The sequence below is a fragment of the Peromyscus leucopus genome, chromosome 3, assembly GCF_004664715.2.
Source record: "Peromyscus leucopus breed LL Stock chromosome 3, UCI_PerLeu_2.1, whole genome shotgun sequence".
In the NCBI taxonomy this organism is placed as follows: domain Eukaryota; kingdom Metazoa; phylum Chordata; class Mammalia; order Rodentia; family Cricetidae; genus Peromyscus; species Peromyscus leucopus.
The window spans coordinates 128,659,169-128,678,630 of NC_051065.1; the positions used below are offsets into that span (position 1 = coordinate 128,659,169).

At 44.5% G+C, this 19,462-nt stretch overlaps 1 protein-coding gene across 3 annotated transcripts in view; it reads left to right on the forward strand.

The window, feature by feature from the left end:
- Bcat1 (branched chain amino acid transaminase 1) overlaps positions 1–19,462 on the forward strand; it is an 88,705-nt gene that overhangs the window by 52,942 nt on the left and 16,301 nt on the right. For all 3 annotated transcript variants that reach the window (XM_028891768.2, XM_028891767.2, XM_028891769.2), the window contains exon 6: positions 8,893–9,056. In XM_028891768.2, the coding sequence (XP_028747601.1) occupies positions 8,893–9,056 (164 nt within the window). The remainder of the gene's footprint in view (positions 1–8,892; positions 9,057–19,462) is intronic.

The following is a 19,462-nucleotide window of genomic DNA, read 5'->3' on the forward strand; positions in this document are numbered from 1 at the left end:
TTACGGTAAATCTCCTGCCTCTGCCTCCAGAGTGGGATTGCAAGCATGCACCCCCACATCTGGCTCTGTGTTTGCTCTCTCTTCCTCCCGGCACAGCGCTTGAGCTGGTAGGTGGAGCGGCATCGTCAGAGCTGTGGGGGGATCCTGGCTGAGGGGGATCCTGGCTGAGGAGACTCCTAGTCCTGTGGACCACCTCTTGCTGCGCCGCCCTGTAGCTCAGAGCAGGCCCCAGCAGCCCCATCCGTAACAGGCCAGACAGAAAATAAATAGCCTTGTTTTTGTAGGCCACTCAGCCCTGTCCTGTCAGTAGAAAGCGAGCAAGCACATCCCATCACACTGGAAAGGAAGGAGCAGGCTGACAGGCGGGGGGCGAATGACATGTCTGTGGGTGACGTGCTGTGTTCTCCTCTTGACTATTTCCCAGAGTCCCTGTGCACTTGACCATGTGGACATTTCTGCTTAGGAGTGATTTTAAATTTCCCAGCCAGTGTATCTCAGGTCCTGCTACCACGGTCTGTCTTCTCCTAAGTGCTCATTTTCGCAGTTTCAACACGGAGTGTCGAGCCCTGGGACCACATCCCCTGTCATTTATGTCACCGTTGGCTTCGTTTCCACGTGACCTGAGTGGCTGGGGTGAGAATTTATTCTGGAGTGCAGGAGGCAGCTTTGCTCTGCAGGAGCTGAGGCGAGCAGCACGGGAGATGAAGGAGGAGGAGGACAAGGTGGAGGTCTTCCTGAATTCCAGGGCTGCATCCGGGCACTCCGGGCTGTGTTGAGCTGGCATCTGTGAGGTGTCTTTAGCCCAGCAGTTAAGCCACAGAGGAAAAGGATGCAGTACTTATATAGAGATGCCAGGTTTCTTTGTCTTTCTCTGCTCACTCTGTGGGTCATTTGTGGAGTCACTGTTCTCAGAAGTGACTTTCAGAGTCCCTGAAATGTAAGCCAGGTTATCTATTATCACCTGAACCCACAGAGCAGAGCTATGATCTATGGCAAACCTGTGGGAGGCCACCAATGTATTGCTCAGCTGGGTGACCTTCAAATGTAGTGACTTTTGTATGAGACAAGGTCTCATGTATCTCAGATGGGCCTGAACTCACTATGTAGCTCAGGCTGGCCTTGACTGCACAGTGATCCTCCTGCCTTGGGCTCTCAAGTGTTTGAGATTATAGTTGCATGCCACGGTGCCTGCCTCTATACACTTTCTGTAAAGAATGTCTTACTAAGGTTCAATTGTCTTTCCACAAATATTTGATAAAAACCTGGAGTGACAGGGCTGGAGAGATGGATCAGTGGCTAAGAACTCTTGGCTCTTGCAGAGGACTTGAGTTTAGTTTCCAGCACCTATATGGCGGCTCACAACCATCTGTATTTCCATTTCCAGGGCATTCGAAGCCCTCTTCTGGCCTCTGCAGGGACCAGGCACACACACACTGCACTTACACACATGTAGGCAAACACGTGGAGTAAAATGCAAGATGAAATGATCCTGCACTTTATGGCGTTCACTGGTTATCGAAACGGAAGGAAATAGTAGATGTAAGATGACTGAATATTAGTCTACATTGGACAAGCAGGGTGCTGGAGTGGCAAGTCCCACAGCCCTAACTCAGGCTAGGGGCACTTGCTCCCTGGAATGACACCTCCATGATGTATAAGATGGGGTGGAAGTGCTTAGACGGGGCGAGATATGTCTTAGCATGGTTGGTTACTTTGTCACAGCGAGTTAACTAACTATCCCGTTGCTGTGGATAAATACTGTGACCAAAAGCAGCTTGGGGAAGGAGTTTCTTTCAGGTTACCTAAGGCTCCTGGAGCAGAGAGTTCGTCAAGGCAGGGAAGGTGTGGCAATGGGCAGAGAGAAAGGTGGGGGTCGGGAAGTTGGCTGACCACATTTTCATCCACTAGGGAAGGGGGAGAGAGGTGGTTGGAAACATAGGAGAAGGGATCAGAACATAAACCCGCAAAGCCCTGCTGCCCAGTGACACATTTCCTCCAGCAGGCTTGTACCTCCTAAAGGTTCCACAGCCTTTCCCCGACATCACCACCAACCCCAGTGTTCAAATCGGGGCCTCAAATGAGGACCCAATTCCAGCTGGAGGGATTTACTCTTGTGACCTCACAGGATGTTATGTCCCGCCTTAAAGGCCCTGTGTCCTTGGCCAGTCACATCATAGCCATGACGGTCTATCCTTACTGTCAGCTTGACTGGGTTTGGAAATACGTACGTAGGAGATGCACATCTGGGCATGTCTGTGAGGGCATTAGCAGAGAGGTTAACTGAGGAGGGAGACCTATCCTTTGATGTCACCCATCATGTGTCCCTACCTAAGTCAAAGGGAAACTGAACTGACCGCCATCTGTCCCTCTTCCTGACTGAGGACGATGTGACCAGACACTTGACACTCCCTGTGCTCTTCCTTCATTACGTGGCTTCTGACCAGTGTGGGAAAAATCCCTACTGTAGGGAGTCAGGGCTTCGACGTGGATTTGGGGGACACAATTCAGTTGCTGGTAGGGATGGGGAAGGCAGGAGAGAATGCAGAGCGGGGAGGGACAAGAAATTGAATGAACACATGATGTCTGAGCTGGGGATACAGAGAGCGTGAGGGCTGTGTGTGTGTGTGTGGGGAGCCAAGCAACAGAGTGTACGTTCAGGGGAGGTCGTGGGTACTGTACTGGTTATTGTTATTATTGTGTGTGAGTTTTCATCCCCATGTATGTACATGCACCACATGTGTGCCTGGTGCCCAAGGAGGCCAGAAGAGCGGACCTCTGGGCCCCCAGCCCTGTGGCACCCTTCATTACAGATTCTTTGTCATTTTTCTTATTTTAATTTTTAAAAAAGGTTTATTTTTAATTCAGTGTGTGTGTGTGTGTGTGTGTGTGTCTGTGTGTGTGTGTGTGTGTGTGTGTGTGTGTGTGTGTGTGTCTGTGTGTGTGCAGTTCCTGGTAGAGGCCAGAAGAGGGCTTTGAACTCTTGAGAGCTGGAGTTGCATGTGCTGTGAGTCGTCTGACTTGGGTGCTGGGAACTGAACTCTGGTCCTGGAAGAGCGGCAAGCTCTCTTCACCCCCCTGAGCCATCTCTCCAGCCAAGTTGTTCTTCATTTTCTTCTTCTTTTAAAGGTCTATGTAGCCCCAAACTTATGTAGCTGAAGTGGCCCTGACCTCCTGATCCTCCTACCTCAACCTCATAAGTATTGACATGACTGGCATATGCCACAGTACCTAGCTCCATTTTCTCCTTTAACTCCGAAACCTTTTTAAAAAAGAAGTCTCTGATTGAAGGAGAAAGCTAGCTGGTCTCGTTGGTAGCTGTGAGCCGGCTGGTCCCAGGAGCCTCAGTCTGTGCTTTTGTTGGCTTTGCTGGTTAGAACGGTCCCACGCAGCAGCCCTCCCCACCCCCCCACCCCCCCAACCCCCCCCACTCCCCCCCACCCTCCCGCCCTGCTGCGCTCTCTGCCTCTGAGGCCACACTGTTTCTAATGGAATTTCTCGGCTCACTGGCTCCTTTCTGCCATCCTTCAAATAACTAGTGACACCCCGCCCTTCTGTGAGGGATTCTGGGTGACCCAGAAAGAAGTGGTGATTCTCACAGTGAAGTAGGCTTTGTTTCACGTCACACCTAAGAATCATTCCTCTATGCAAGTACAAAGGGGTTTGACTATTGCGAAGCTTAACGTAGGCAGTAAAAATCTCTCCCTGTCTTGTCTCGGTCTCTCCTTCTGTGTACAGAAACACATGTACATACATAAAGGCATTGGTGTTTCTGCCTCAGCATGGTCTCTTGAAGCAGCGTTTTACACCCGAAATACTACATCCTTTTCCATTCTTTATCTATTCAGATTCGATGAGGATACTTAGTCTAGCATTGCTCCTGATCAGGCTGGGGTGTAGTTTAGTGATCTGCACTGACCTAATGTGTACATTAAACTCCCAACATCTCCCCAGAAACACCCCCACCCCAAGAAGGAGCTAGTGGTGGCATGTACCTGTAATCACAGTCCTTGGGAGGCTGAAGCAGGAGGATTGCTCTGAGTTTGAGGCCAGCCTGGGTTGCATAGTGAGACCCTGTCTCCCAAAGCCAAAACAAAAGCACCCTGAAATGTCCCGGAGAGGATCAGACTCGTTGCTTGCAGCCCCCATCAGCTGCTGACACCCATCCTTCCCCTGGGTTATGTGGCTTTGTTTTAGTTGATCAGAAACACAGCTATCATCCAAGGACTCTGTTGACTGTCATCCAACTGATAGCACACAATACAACTCTAACACGAGCACAGGATTTTAAAGTGAGAAGCTCTAGTCAGGGATCCTGAGGGGAGAAGCGCCTGTCACCAAGCTGCTTCTCGGAGCCTAGAATGACATTTGACTCACGCTCAGTATTGAAATGGCATTGAGACTGTCTCCCACCTGCTCCTCCAGGAGAGCCAGTGAATTCTTTGATTTATTTATTTTTATTTCATCTTTATTTTATGTCTATGAGCATTTTGTCTGCATGTGTATCTGTGCACATGGGTACTGTGCTCCCTTGAGGCCAGAAGAGGGCATCGGATCTCCTAGAGTTGGAATTACAGCTGGTTGGGAACCTCCATGTGGGTTCTGGGAACTGAATCTGGGTCCTCTGCAAGAGCAACAAGTGCTCTTAACCGCTGAGCCGTTTGCCCCCCTCCCTCAATGAGTTCCTTTCATGGAAAGACAATGAATGCAGGTGTGGTCCACAGAGGAGCTTGCAGATGTGAGTGGACCCGGCTTAAAATTAGAAGGTACGAAGTTACATTCTCAGATGCAACTTCGGTCAGCATTGAAAAATGCTAACGTATAACTTAGCTGTTGCTAAGGATACAGATATGAATGAAATGATTCATCAAGAACAGATATGAATGAAATGACTCATCAAGATGCTTTTTCTAGAGGCAGATTTGATGGAGGTGCTGAATCCTGCCTTTCTCCTTCTGTCTGCTCTCTGCCGCCCCCTGGTGGAATAAATGCAAATGAAGCACAGTTACAAAGTGCAATTTGCTTTTGCTTTGGTACTGCTGTTGAAACCTAGAGGGCTTTGTATTCTCTGCCACAGATCTTCCTCCTCAGCCCGAACGAGGTAAAATTCAGTACAGAAAAAAAAAATTATTCTGTTTTAGGTGATTGTTACTTTTTTTAGTAGAATGCAAATTGCATTGGCGTATGTAAATCCAGTGAGGTGTCCCAGAATTCATGTGGTAGGTGACAAAGTGTTATTGGGTTGTACATCAGAAAGACAGTCTATTCAGAATTTAGAAGATAAATGTGGCCTTCAGGTGGCAGTTAGCACATTGGACCTGAAATTTACTTCGAGTGGCCTCTCTGGATTCCTTATTGTTTGTATCAGTTACTTTCCAGTTGTGATATAATGCGGTGAGCAAGGCAACTTATAGAAGAAAGAGTTTATTTGGGGCTGTGATTCAAGAGGGAATCCCTCATGGTGGAGGAGACGAGCAGGAAGCCAGAGATCACTTCCTCACCACTAACGTAAGAAAGTCAGTGAGGCTGCAAACTGTCAGCCCTCAGGAAGTGAGGCCCTGCTATGAAAGTTCCTCCCAGTTCTTATCTTCCTCAAGGGAATCCAGAGACAAAGCTCATCTTGCAAAGCAGAGCTTGAATTCCAAAGAGAACCTGCAGCGGGCTGATGATGGGTAAATCTAATTAATCTTATCAATAAAAACCAGGAGTCAATGTCAGAGTAAAAACCTGAAAGATCAGAGAAGCAGGGAGCAGCCACAGTCGCTTCCTCCATCCAAAAGGGCTGAGATTCTGTCTCCGCCCCACCTTACCATATCCTCTCTCCTCTCTGTACAGTCCTCCAGACCTCTATGGTTTACTAGGGCTAGCTCCGTCCTCTGACTCCAAGCAAGCTTTATTGTCCAAACACGAACAAAATATCCCACAACAGGCTGACCTGTTAACGGGAGGAGCGGCCCAGTGGACTCTGGGTTGTGGATTTTGACATTTTACTTTGCATTAGTGCTGTTAATTGTACCCAGTGGGTCTCATGACGTTTTCACTTCCTCCTGTAATGTATTTGGAGCGTTTGTTTTCCCCCCATTACCCCCCCTCTCGTGAACCCCTCCTCTTCCAGGCTAGTTGTACTGGGTTTACCTGGCATTTTTATGGGTATTTATAAGGTAAGTGGTGTGTATGGGGTAAGGTGACCCCTTTTCCCTCTGGTTATGGTGGGCAGGCTTTCCCTTTTAGGGTATTTCTTCCTACCAGTTTCTAGAAAAGCCCACAGGGCAGAGGGGGTGACAACCGCCAGGAGAGGGTTACAATGAAGCCAGGGCCCGCTGGTGTTGGTGTGTAGCCCCTGGGAATGTGCCCTCCGGGGTGCCCTCACTTCTGGTACAGTAGAAGTATCCCGATGGCCACTTAGCCGCAGGAGCGCTCTGAGCAGAGGCACAGCTAAGCCGCAGCAGCCGGATTCCTCCATCCAGTCCTGCCCACTCAGGGTCAGTGCCGTTCCTTCAGAGCTGGGAAGGAACAGTGTGTGTTCACGCACAGCCTCCCTCCCCGATGAAAGGACAGTGGAGTCCAGGATCTTCATCCTGCATGGGGGTGAGGGGAGGAGATTCCCATGTTCTGACAAAGTTCCTATTAAAGAACGGTCACTTGCCTGGTGTAGTGGCGCACACCTTTAATCCCAGCACTCAGGAGGCAGAGGAGGCGGATCCCTATAAGTTCCAGAATAGCCAGGACTATGTAGAGAGACTGATCTGCCTCAAAAAACCAAACCAAACCAATAACAGCAAAAACCAACCCAAAACCAGCCCCAAAGCAAAGGCTTTATGGGCTCTCTGACTGGTCTCTGGCTCAGTCACAGTTCACCATCAGTTTGTTCTAGGGTCTCGGCCCCCTGCTTGGTCTTCCTGATAGAGAGAGGTGGAGGCTTTTAGGTGACATTGTGAGTCATAGGTGAGATCTGGCTGCCATGTTGTGTACCACAGGCTAGCCGGCCAACACGCTTCTGGTGGATTGTCTTGTCTCCTCTTCCCACCTCACTGGAGGAGTGCAGGGGTTACAGACACATCCCACCACATCTGGCTTTTTAACATTGGTCCTGGGGATTGAACTCAGGTACTCAGGCTTCACAGCAAATATGCCATCTCATCAGCCAACAGAGTTTTTCAAGGCTTACAGATATTTACCATCCAGTTGTTCTTCTTCTCCTCCTTCTCCTTCTCCTCCTCCTCCTCCTTTTTTTTCAAGCCAGGGTTTCTCTGTGTAGCCCAGAACTCACTCTGTAGACCAAGCTGGCCTTGAACTCAGAGATCTGCCTGTCTCTGTCTCCCAAGTAGTGGGATTAAAGGCGTGCAACGTCTCCACTCAGCTACCACGTGGTTCTTAATGGGTGGACCCCGATAGAAAGTGTGCAGTAGAGGCAGGTGTATTGGAAATGCAGGTAAAAGGCCACTTGAGAGCCCAGCATCAGCTTGCCATGCAGACAGCATAAGGTGCACAGCATCCAGAGTCTCTGTCACTCTTGATGGCTGCCATCCACTGGGATGTGGGCAGGGCAGGCTGTGGCGGTGTGGGCAGGGCAGGGCAGGGCAGGCTGCGGTGGTGTGAGCAGGGCAGGCTGCAGTGGTGTGAGCAGGGCAGGGCAGGGCAGGCTGCGGTGGTGTGAGCATGGCAGGGCAGGGCAGGCTGTGGTGGTGTGAGCAGGGCAGGGCAGGGCAGGCTGCAGCGGTGTGAGCAGGGCAGGGCAGGCTGTAGTGGTTAGCCCATCATGGGCCATCCTGGTTGGTTTGTCTGTTCCTGACGTCTTGCACTACAAAGCTGACTGGAGACAGACCATTCTCCCTTTATGACACTCGGCCTCTAGGACTTTCAGTCTCTAGTAATCCACTGACCCGACTTAAGAGCCTCCCTCATGTTGGAGGAATTTGTAGGTTTCTGGTACTTGTGGAAAAGGCTATTTTTTATTTATTTGCTGTTTAAAGATTTACTTATGTGCATGGTTGTTTGCCTGCATTTTTGTATGTGCACTATGTGTGTGCAGTACCTGTGGAGGCCAGAAGAGGGCACTGGATCCCCTGACAGTCGAGTTATGAACAGCTGTGAGCTTCCATGTGGGTGCTGGGAACTGAACCTGGGTCCCCTACAAGAGCAGCTAGTGCTGTTAGCTGCTGGACCACCTCTCCAGCTCCCTGTTCATGCTGTGAGGTCTGGGTCATTCTCTCCTGTCCTTTTGATGTTATTTCTCCCGTCTGTCTTTGCCTCTAGAAAAGCTACCCTCTCTGCTGCCTTTTCTATACCTTCCAGGCAGGCGTGATCACAGTCTCACTCCCCATCTACTCTCCGCTCACTGTCCTCACATGTTCTGGAGTGCCCAGCAGCAGGCTGGGAGAAGAGCTGAAGGGGTTAGAGACAGACTCCTCACCTGCTGTTGGCAATAGCAGCAACTGCAACCGAAAGATGTGTTTTTCCCTCTAAAATCATAACTCAGAAAGCAAACCAAAATGAAACTTAAAGCTTTAAAAATTACAATTATTTATGTGTGTGCAGGGTGGGGATGGGGGAATGTGCATGCCATAGCATGTGTGTGGCGGTGAGGGGACAGCTTATCGGGTCAGTTCTCTTCTTCCCACTGTGTGATGTCCAGGGATCATCACAAGTGAGTTGAGTCTGCAGGCCTGGCAGCAAGCAAGCGCCTTTACCTACTGAGCCATCTCATGTCCCCTCTGGTCCTGCCCCTCCCACCCCTGGACTTAAATACCCATTGTCAGTGTTTTCTTTAAAAGGCTTTGTGTCACTGGACTTTGGTTGGGTACCCCTCTGGGAGGTGGGCACAGGTCTATTCTAGACATTAAGAAGGATGTTCCACTGTCAATTACAGAGGTGTGCATTTTCTTTTTATTACAGCAATCTCTTGGAGTCAAGAAGCCATCCAGAGCCCTGCTCTTTGTGATCCTGAGCCCTGTGGGACCTTATTTTTCTAGCGGAACCTTTAATCCAGTGTCACTGTGGGCCAATCCAAAGTATGTCAGAGCCTGGCAAGGTGGAACTGGGGACTGCAAGATCGGCGGGTAAGTCAGTCTGGGTGTCCTTCCTGACTGGTGGTGGCTGTCTGCCGAGTGGTGTCCTAGGGGGAATAGCTCTTTGTGGTTTAGCTCTGTAAATGTATTAGCTGTTGGTGTTACTTGTGGCCCCTCTAAGGCAGTGGTGACAGTGATGATGGAGTGGGACTGTGCTGTGAACCAGTATCCCTGAGCTCTGCCCCTCTCCAGCCGCAGGGCGGTCCTGGGGTCCTGGGATTGATCCTCTCAGTTGCCATGGATGGGCAGGCGTACCTGATGTGAAGGGGCGGAGGAAAGCCCTGCATTGGTAATGTCTGGCCAGTCTCCCAGACCGTGTGCAGCTGGCAAGAAATGAAAGAGCACTGGAGATGTGCTGGCCAGTTTCAGGGTGGACTTGGCCCTAATTCAGAATGCCCCTCTATGTATAGAAGAGGATTAAGTACGCTGTGGCTCTTCCCGGGTTTGAATCAACTGTGACACACATGTCACAGCCAGGACAGAGACACTCCTGGAAAGTGACTTTCAATGATGTCCTGGGAGGGTTAGGAAGGTTAAACCCAGCAACAGGCCTCTGAGATATGGGGGATGTGAAAGGTCTCCCACAAGCCCCAGGTGCTCTCCACTCACAGTGACAACCTTTTCTAGAGCATTTCTGGAAGATGGCCTTCTCCAGAAAAACTACATGTAGCAGGCTTTCTCTGACTGCCAGTCCCCAAATCACAACACGGAGCCTTTTTATTATTATGAATACTTGGCCTTAGCTTACGCTCATTTCTAGATAGCTCTGATAGCTTATTTTAACCTGTTTCTCTTCATCTACATTTTGCCTCGGGGCTTTTTACCTCTTTATTCCTTCTGTATGTCTTTTCTGCTTTTTCTATTTGGCTGGCTTGGCAGCTACCCGGCTGGCTGGCCCTGGCATCTCCCTCTTCCCCCTCTTCTCTCACTCCTAGATTCCTCATCCTGATTATTCCTTCTGCCCGCCAGCCCTCCTGTCCCTCTACTCCCTGGCTATTGGCTGCTCGACTTTTTATTAGACCAATTAGGCAGGCAAGGTGAAACAAATGCAATACATCTCTAAATAGAGAAATGCAGCATAAACAAATGCAACACATCTCTACATAGAGAAATGCAGCATAAACAAATGCAAGGCATCTCTACATAGTTAAACAAATATTCCACAACAACTACAGATTCAGAGCTTCAGGTCTATTCCTTCAGTCTTTGTATGTGTAATATTGTTACATCTAACTTCCGCAGTATTTGCTACAGCGGAACAAGACTTAGAATTATAGTCTCCCTTTAAAAGAGCAAATGGGGGCTGGAGAGACAGCTCAACAGTTCAGAGCACTTGCTGTTCCTCTAGAGAACCTGAGTTTGCTGTATGTCAGGAAGCTTGCAGCAACCTGTACACACACACACACACAAGCGAACACAGACACGTGTGGAGAGTGTATATTTGTGTTGCTGGAATATCAGTGTTCATGTTATCTTTCACCATAAATGCCAGTGAGCTTTAATTAAGGTGTGTTTTATTCGGTCTGTGATCTGAGATGACAGTAGAATTACATCTTTACATCTCGTCTCACATCTCATTTGCAGCCAGCAAGCATTATGGGGGTTGGAGGTGGAGTTAGGCACAAAGCAGCCTGTTTGGAGCTCAGCCAGGTGTCAGGGCAGTTTTCTGAGACCCATGGTGTCCTTGTCTGTCCTGTTTTAAAATCTATGTGTGTGAGCATTTTGCCTGCATGCAAGTCTGTAAACTGTGTTCTTGTTTAGTGTCCTTGGAGGCCAGAAGAGGGCCTTGGATCCCCTGAAATTGTACTTCTAGGTGACTGTGAGTGGCCATGTGAGTGCTGAACCCAGGCCCTTTGCAAGAGAAGCAAGCGTTCTTAACCACTGGGCCATCTTCCCAGCCTCCCTGTCTCTTGTTACAGGTTCTTATACTTTCATCATTCTTTGGATACTTGTGCTCAGTCTCTGCTTGGAATGTGAATAGTGTAGACCAGGGCGATGGTAGAGAGGCTAACCTAGAACAAACTAGTAAGAGCATGCATGCGTGAAGCTGTTCATATATGTGTCTAGATTCTCTGCATGTCTCCTTATAGGACAGAATGTTAAAGTCCCCTCCTCATCCTTCATGCCACCATTATTCATACAATTGGTCACTTCTTGCCCCTTCTAGGGTCTCGTCTGTCCACGTTGCTGACCTCGGGTTCCATGTCACCTACTCCATGTCATCAGTTTCAAAGTCAGTCAGCCTCTTTCCCACTTTGAGCTGTTCCCAACCTTCCTGTGGGGAATGTGTGTCATGGTGGGCCCTGGGCCATCATCATGGTGCCACATGAAGACATTAACCCCATCCCCAGAGTGCCTTGTCATAGTGAGTTGACAAATTCGTAGGTCCTGAGGATTAGGGTGCAGACAACACTTCGGGGAGAGAATATTCTGCTTCTGGTTTTGAGGTGCCACCTACATTAAATTGTGGGGATTGTCCAGCCATTTCATGTGTTAACATCGTGTGCTACTGTGTTCTTTACACATCAGGGAATAATAAAACCAGCACACTTTGGGCTTCCATTTGCAGCCACTAAACAGAGAAAGAAAATGTAGGCCATTTAAACATTACAGAAGCTTTGGGACTTCAGTTTCCAAACCTCTAGAGCCTGAGGCATTCTGGGATAAATGGAGATATATTGGCTTAAGTAGCTGTTTCCCACGTGGCTCACAGCCAGGCCTGAGTTTCAGGCTAATTCTCACATCCTGTTTCTCCTCGTTCCTCTCTCGGGGCAGCATTTGTTTAATTAAACATTTATCTATCCTGCAGTTACTTTATTCATTTGTGTGTCTGTGTGTCGATGCATATGCCATGGCATGCAAGGCAGGTCAGAACACAGTTCATGGGAGTTGTGTCTCTATTTTTCCTGGGTGGGTCCTGGGGGTCAAACTCAGGTCATTAGGCTTGGCAGCAAACACCTTTACCTGCTGAGCCATTTTGCTGATCCAGGGCAGTATTTTAAGGGAAGTGTTTCAAGAAAACACTTTATTAGAGTTTATTGTAGCCTCAATCCAGAGTATGGCTTATGGTTTTCTCAGCTGAGACAATGTCAAGTGTACCTTAACCAGGCTTGGATTTAGAGATCACCAAATCTTCAAAATTATAAGTGGATTATAATAATTGGAGATGTTGGGGGAGAAAGACTCAGGTCTGACATGTGCTCTCTGTCCGAGAGAGAGAGAGAGAGAGAGAGAGAGAGAGAGAGAGAGAGAGGAGAGAGGGAAGGAGAGAGAGGGAAGGAGAGAGAGAGCATATGTGAGTTAGTTTCTGGAAATCAAATTCAATGCTTTGTGCATGCTGGGAAATGCTTTCCCACTAAACTACATCCTCAGTCATTGTTTTGTATTTTCTTACTTATGAAAAGTAATAAATGGGGTTGGAGAGGTTGCTCAGTGGTTAAGGGCACTGGTTGCTCTTGAAGAAGATCTGAGTTCAGTTTCCAGCAGTCACATGGTGGCTCAGAGCTATCTATAACTCCAATTCCAGAGGATCCAATCCCTTCTTCTGGTCCTCACAGGCACTGAAGTGTTTATCTAAATTGTTTTATCATTAATAAAAACTCAGGAGTCAGATATTGGGGTAAAAACCTGATAGATCAGGAAAGCAGCAGAAGAGTGACCAGCTGACCCTGATCTCCAGGCTTCCCAGATTGAAAGGCCCCTGAACCTTTCTAAGCCCCTCCTTATTCCTTCCTGTACCTCTCTGTTGTTTCGTATCCTGTGTTCTCCAAAATCTCTATGGCTGATTCCGGTTAGCTAGTTGTTGACTCCACCTCCTGATTCAAGGCTAACCTTATTGACAGTCTTGGACTTTCACAGTATGATCAAATTTCCCCCTTTTTGTCTAAATAAAAAGGAAAGGATTTAACTAGCACAGTAAAACTTTATACAATAAGAACAATTATCAGGTAAGAACTACATTCACAATGTCCAGTCCATTTGTATTTGATGAGTCCACAGTTTTATACCTAAACCACTTTTTTTTTTTTTTTTTTGGTTTTTCAAGACAGGGTTTCTCTGTGTAGCTTTGCGCCTTTCCTGGAACTCACTTGGTAGCCCAGGCTGGCCTCGAACTCACAGAGATCCACCTGGCTCTGCCTCCTGAGTGCTGGGATTAAAGGCGTGCGCCACCACCGCCCGGCCCTAAACCACTTTTTAATCATAACTTGTATTACCATGCTAAAAGTATCTTTTAGACCTTAAAACATTTTCTTAGATAAACTACTTAAGCTTTTATATTTCTCAACCTTATACACTTTACATCTCTTTTGTAAGTTTCTTTTCTGAATTTGGTAACAAAGAAAATGGTATAACTACCTAGTCTTCAATCAGACTAGAGAATGATGAAATATTGTCTGTAAGCAGGAAGTACAGAACAAACAGCTTCTAAAACTATAGAAATAACAGAGACATCTGGCTGCCTAGACAGTCACCTAAGGTAATGGGGCATCCATCTTTTCAGCCTAGAATGTCTGACAGACTTTTCTGTGAAGCAGGAATTTTGAAGGACTGTCCTACTTTGTCTTGGCAAAGTTGGGCAGTCCTTTCTTTTGTGTCCTGTTTGTCCAGATTGGACAGCATACTGTAACAGTCAGCAAGGGCAGCTTCTTGCCCAATGGCTAACTTTGCCACAAATGAAAGCAAACTCCATATGGAGGTTCTTAGATGCCCATCATCTTCTCTGAAGTAAATTGGTGCTGCCAGGAACAGATGTAGTTCACTGTCATGAAAAGCCTTATGTTATTAAGATATCTCAAATGTCATATTCTGTAGATCATTAAAGTATTTGAAGATCATCTATCTAACTAAAATATATCTGTTTGACCTTGAAAACATACCTAACCTGGCTATAAGTTTGATAGTTATACGTGACTAACTACTAACCTGCATTTCTTAATTATCCTCAATAGTTTGTAATAATAACTTTCAAGCACTAGAACTTCACATTAAATTTTTAAATGAGCTATATAGGTACAATACCTTAAGGAAGTGTAGAAACATATATCCAGTATGTTCTAACAAAAATAACCTAAATTTGTATCAATATACCAAAATCCATATCAATATAAGATATTTGAGATTAATAGTTGCTTTTTAGTTTAAAAGTAGGTTCAATAATCTTCCCTTTTTATCCTATCATTCCTATATCTCCCCCTTTTTCTTTTCGGAAAGAGACCTCTGAATCTAACCTTCTTTGCTTAGTTTCCTCCCTGATCATGACCAATAACAACCTGAAACCAACCCTGTTAAACGATGATAAACATCTATAATCCATTGAATGACCAAAAAACCACCCACCCTACTCTTGAGAATGTGGGCATCACATTCTTACAATTACTTCCTGTTGTTTGGAGGCAACAGCATCTTTAGAGGGTCCCGAGAAAATTAAGATAATGGTCAAGTCCTGGGAGAGGTAGCTGTTGTCCAGTCTTGGGTGATGGGAAAGTGTGGGGCTCCTCTGAAGTCCTGACTGGAGTACTCTGTGAGGCTGGCCCGTGTTAGCTAACCACTTTGAAGTTTGTAGTCCAAAGCTGATCTTTGGGTGGTGTTTGTCAGCTTAGTGGTGTTACCAGGTGAATCTAGGTGGATTCATCATTGCAGGGCCCCATCATCTTCTTGAAGACCTCAAAGGTCACTACCAGGAATGGTCATGGTTCACTGAAGAAAACTTAAACATTTTAAAAGTCATGTGCAGCAGATCTCAGAGAGGTTAAAAGACCACAATCTGTTAAATATATCTGGGGAACACAAACTTAGTTCCTAGTTACCTGCTTCAGACTCATGCCCAAAATCATGTGCAGGAAGCTAGATGAAGCCTATTTCTAGAATTAGTTAGTACTCTATATGGCTATTATTATCACAACAGAAAGTTTAAATATATATATAAAACAATCTTTTTTTAATTCTTTTTGAGACAGGGTTTCTCTGTTTAGCTTTGGAGCCTTTCCTGGAACTCACTTTGTAGCCCAGGCTAGCCTCGAACTTACAGAGATCCATCTGCCTGCCTCTATTAAAGGCATGCACCACCACCACCTGGCTATAAAACAATCTTTTATATTTTGAGATAGTATTTATACCTTAAGAAACATTTTAAAGGGTCAACCAAAGGATTATGTGATTAATAACAATAGAATAGTCCTTAATTTTGTTGTTGGTTTTTTTTTTTTTTTGTCCCATACCAGGTGGCTCTTCTGACATGAAACAGATTTTTAATTTTCATTTAACATTTAACATATGCTTAGGTTTAAAGAAGGAGAGAGCCACATTCCAACTCCAAAGCTACCTTTAATTTTTTACTGACCTGGGACTACAAAAAGACTATTTGCTTAATATATAGAGAGGAAACAGCAGAAACAAACATTTGGGAAGATTTATGAAATTCTATCCTGTTGGACGTGTTTTATACCATTAGGCCAATTTACTCTTTGTCTTGGGACATTGTCTTCTGATGTCTCATTTGCCTACGAGTCTTCAGATTCTTTAGTTGTGTGCCTTCATTCTCCTGAAAAGACAAAACCAAAACCCTGCTCTAACCCTAACTTTGGAGAGTTTCCCTTTTGGTAGGTTATATCTGATCAAATGAAAGACATTTGTTAGTCTTATAAGCTAGTTTAGATTGAATGGTCACACTGGTTGATGAAGTATCACCTCCCCTAATCAAGAGGTCTCTCCTTTTTGAATCTAATTTCTATCAATTTTGATGGTATCCATAGTTTTTCTTCTCCTGTGGAAATAAAAGCAAACCTCTTCCCCAATGTAACACATATCCTGGTTTCCATTCTGAGGTGAGCACATCTTTAAAGTATACAGGCTGATTTAATTCTGTAGTTTTTTCTATTATTCAATGTCTCTGCAGCCGTTGTTCCTTTCTTATTAGCATTTAAAAAATTGAAAGTTAATAAAGCATTGTGTAATCTATCTCTGGGGGTCTTTACCCCTTTCTGTTTATTAAGCACTATTTTATTAATATTTATGATTTTATTATTATTAGTCTTTTAAAATGCAATTAGATCTTTCTACACCTGCTTGTCCTGTAGGATTGTGTGGTATACCTGTAATATGCTTTATATTGTAATAAGCAAACACCTGTTTCATTTTCCTAGACACATATGCTGGAGCATTGTCAGTCTTACTTTGTACAGGTATTTTCATGATGTCCATAACTTCTAATAAATGCGTGATTACAGAATCAGCCTTTTCAGAACTCAAAGCAGTTGCCCATTGAAATTCTGAATATATATCTATGGTATGGTGCACATACTTTTCCAGACTCCACAAAATGAAACATACCCATTTGCCAAATTTCATTTCTTTGAGTACCCCTTGGATTACTTCCTGTAGGTAGTGGAGTTTGGTTATACAAAGAACAAGTAGGACAGTTCCTTATAATTTGGTTTGTTTCCAAATGATAGAAAAATCTTTCATTAAACCTTTGCTATTAATATGGTGTTTCTAATGAAATTCTGAGGCTTCTAGCACATTTCCTACCAATAGCTGATCAATTTCATCATTACCTTGTGTTAAAAGACTCTGTAGGCCCATATGGGATCTGATATGTTATATACAATGGATGATTTCTACTTCTGATTACTTGTTATAATTGAATAAATAACAAAGTTAATTCTGAATTATCTAGAATAAGTTCAGCAGTTTCAATATGTAAAACAACTCTTTCTGCATAGTAAAGTCAGTAACTATATTGAGGCCCTGAACAGTCTAATAATACCATGAGAACAGTATACAACTCTGATTCCTGAACTGAATCATAAGGGCCTTGAGCCACATTACTCATTTTTCCTGACTTATAATCTGCCTTTCCTGATTTATTTGATTCAGTGTAGATTGTAGGGGCTCCAGAAATTGGTGCTCCTCATAACATGTGAGGAAGGATCCAATTAGTTCTTTTTATAAACTGAAGTCTCTTGCTTTGGGGGTATTTTTTGTTAATCCCCCCCCCAAAAATTGCTGCAAGCTCTGCCAATGTTCATTTTCTGTCCATAATGAGGAAATTTCAGCATTAGTGAAAGGCACTCCAATTTCTTCTATTCATGTTAATTGACCAAGTCTCAATTTTCCTTTCAGAATCAGTTCAGAAAACTTTTCTATATAGGTCTTTCATTTTTTACTTTTTTTTTAATGTGACAAAAATATCCATTCTAAAATATTATCTTCTTTCTGTATAAGAGTTCCTGTAGGAGAATGTGTAGAAGGTAAAATAACCAGAATACAATCAAGCTCTGGATCCTAATAATCCACATGTCCTTCCTGTAATTTCTTTTCTATCAAAGTCAATTCTCTCTCACCCTCCACTGATAGTTTTCTTGGACTATTTCAGTCCTTATCTCCTTGAAGGCTTGAAACAAATTACTTAGTTCTTGAGTCATTAATCTGATTGTGGACCATAGCCAGTTAATATCTCCCAGCAATTTTTGAAAATCATTAAGAGTTCATAATTAACCTCTCCTGATTTATTCTTTCTGTGGTTGAATTTTTTATAAAACTATCTTATATCCTAGGTAATTAATAGAATCTTCTCTCTGTATTTTTTTCAATAGCAATTTGTAATCCTCAACAAATTCTCTTTACTTTCATCAGATACTTTTTCTAAGGTATCTACATCTGACTCAGCTAGTATTATCCTTTCAGTGGTAAAATATAGATGGAGGAAACTTTATGATTTCTATTAGCAGTTGTACAAGACCCTCCATTGGTATTTTCTGTTTTGTAAAAGGTAGAGAATTATTATAAGAAGGCACCATAAAGGCAACTTTTCTCTATCCTGTTTTTATCAAGGTACAGTGAAAAAGCAGTCTTTTAAATCCACCCAGGCAGGCTTGCCAGTTAATTACTTTAAAGGTAGGGCTGTTGGTGCCTTTGAAAGATCAACAGCTGTTGTGCCATGTTTATATGTACAACCTGAAGGGTTGGTGACTGTTCTTGATAATACTTTTAATATCTCTCTCAGAAGCATTCTTTATTGTATGGTTTGTTTCTGAGATTGGAGGAATGCTAATCTGTGTTTCCCATTGCTGCAACAAATCATCTGCCCATAAATTCATTGCTGTATTAGCCACCTGTGGCTTTAATTTTCCTCTCTGTCCTTCTGGCCCTGTACACTCAACCTACCTTCTACTCTGTTTTATCTAAGATAAGGTTCCAATTCCTAGAATCTGAATATTTACCTCCTGAAGAGGCCAATCTGGATGCCAAGATTTTAGTGCAATTATTGTTACATCTGTGCCTGTGTCAACTGAACCTTTGATTACAGGGCATTTATTTGTATTTTTAGTACATGTGCTTTGGTCTTTGATCATTTATAGAAGTTTGCCAAAATTCTTGTTTTTATGGTCTCTCATGAATTTTTTTTTAATACAGTGAAGCTGTTCTGTCATCCAGAGTAGTGTGGTTTTTAACAACAGCCATTAAGTCTTTTATTGCTCTGTGAAGGAGTTTCTCCAATGCTAACAGGAAATGATTGAACCAAATTTGATAGTGAGAGACCCCTTGAGGCATTTTCAGGTGGCAAAGGGTTACCTTGCCTGTCCCATGTTGATCTGCATTCATTAGTCCAATGCCGGCCTTTGCCACACCTTCTGTGTATTCTAGAAAGGCTATGGCCTCTGTTTAGATTATCTTTAGAAACAACATTATTTCTAGGAAAACTTTGCCTACAATCCCTTAGATGGCCTTGTTTACTATAATAAAAACACCTGGCCTTTTGATTTTTCTTAAAATTTCTAGAAATTACTTCTATCAAAGCAGCATCATAAGCATGAGATCCAGTATCAGCTGTATTTTTAATCCACTCATCTATTAGTGCTGATCTCGTCTTTAAAGGCCTAATCACCCTTTTGCATCCATAATTAGAATTTTCAAAAGCCCCAAATTCAATTAATATTTGTGTAACTTCTGGATCTGATAACATTTTATTTACAGCTGAATTCAATCTTTGCAAAATCCCAGTGAAGCCTTCTTTTGGGCCTTGTATAATTTTAGTAAAGGACTCAGTCCTCTTTCCTTATTCTTCAACCTTATCCCAAGCATTCAAAGCTGCTAGAAGACACAGGGCCAAGGTGTGATCATCAAAGCCAAACTTTGCAAATCAGCATACTGGCCTTTTTGAGAAACTGATTTTGGGAAATATCAACACCTCTAGCCCTACTTTGTTCTTCTATGGCTCTAGCTTCATCTTCCCAGAATGCATCAGGAGCCCCGTGTTTTCTCCTTGGCACCTGGGGCATGCATGTGGTTCTGCTCAGTTGTGATGGTGCTGGGCAGGTCTGTGAACATAGATTTCTTTGCTCTTAGAGTGTCTGGTGGGCTTTCTTTAATGTTCTGGAGATAGAGTTATGTATTAA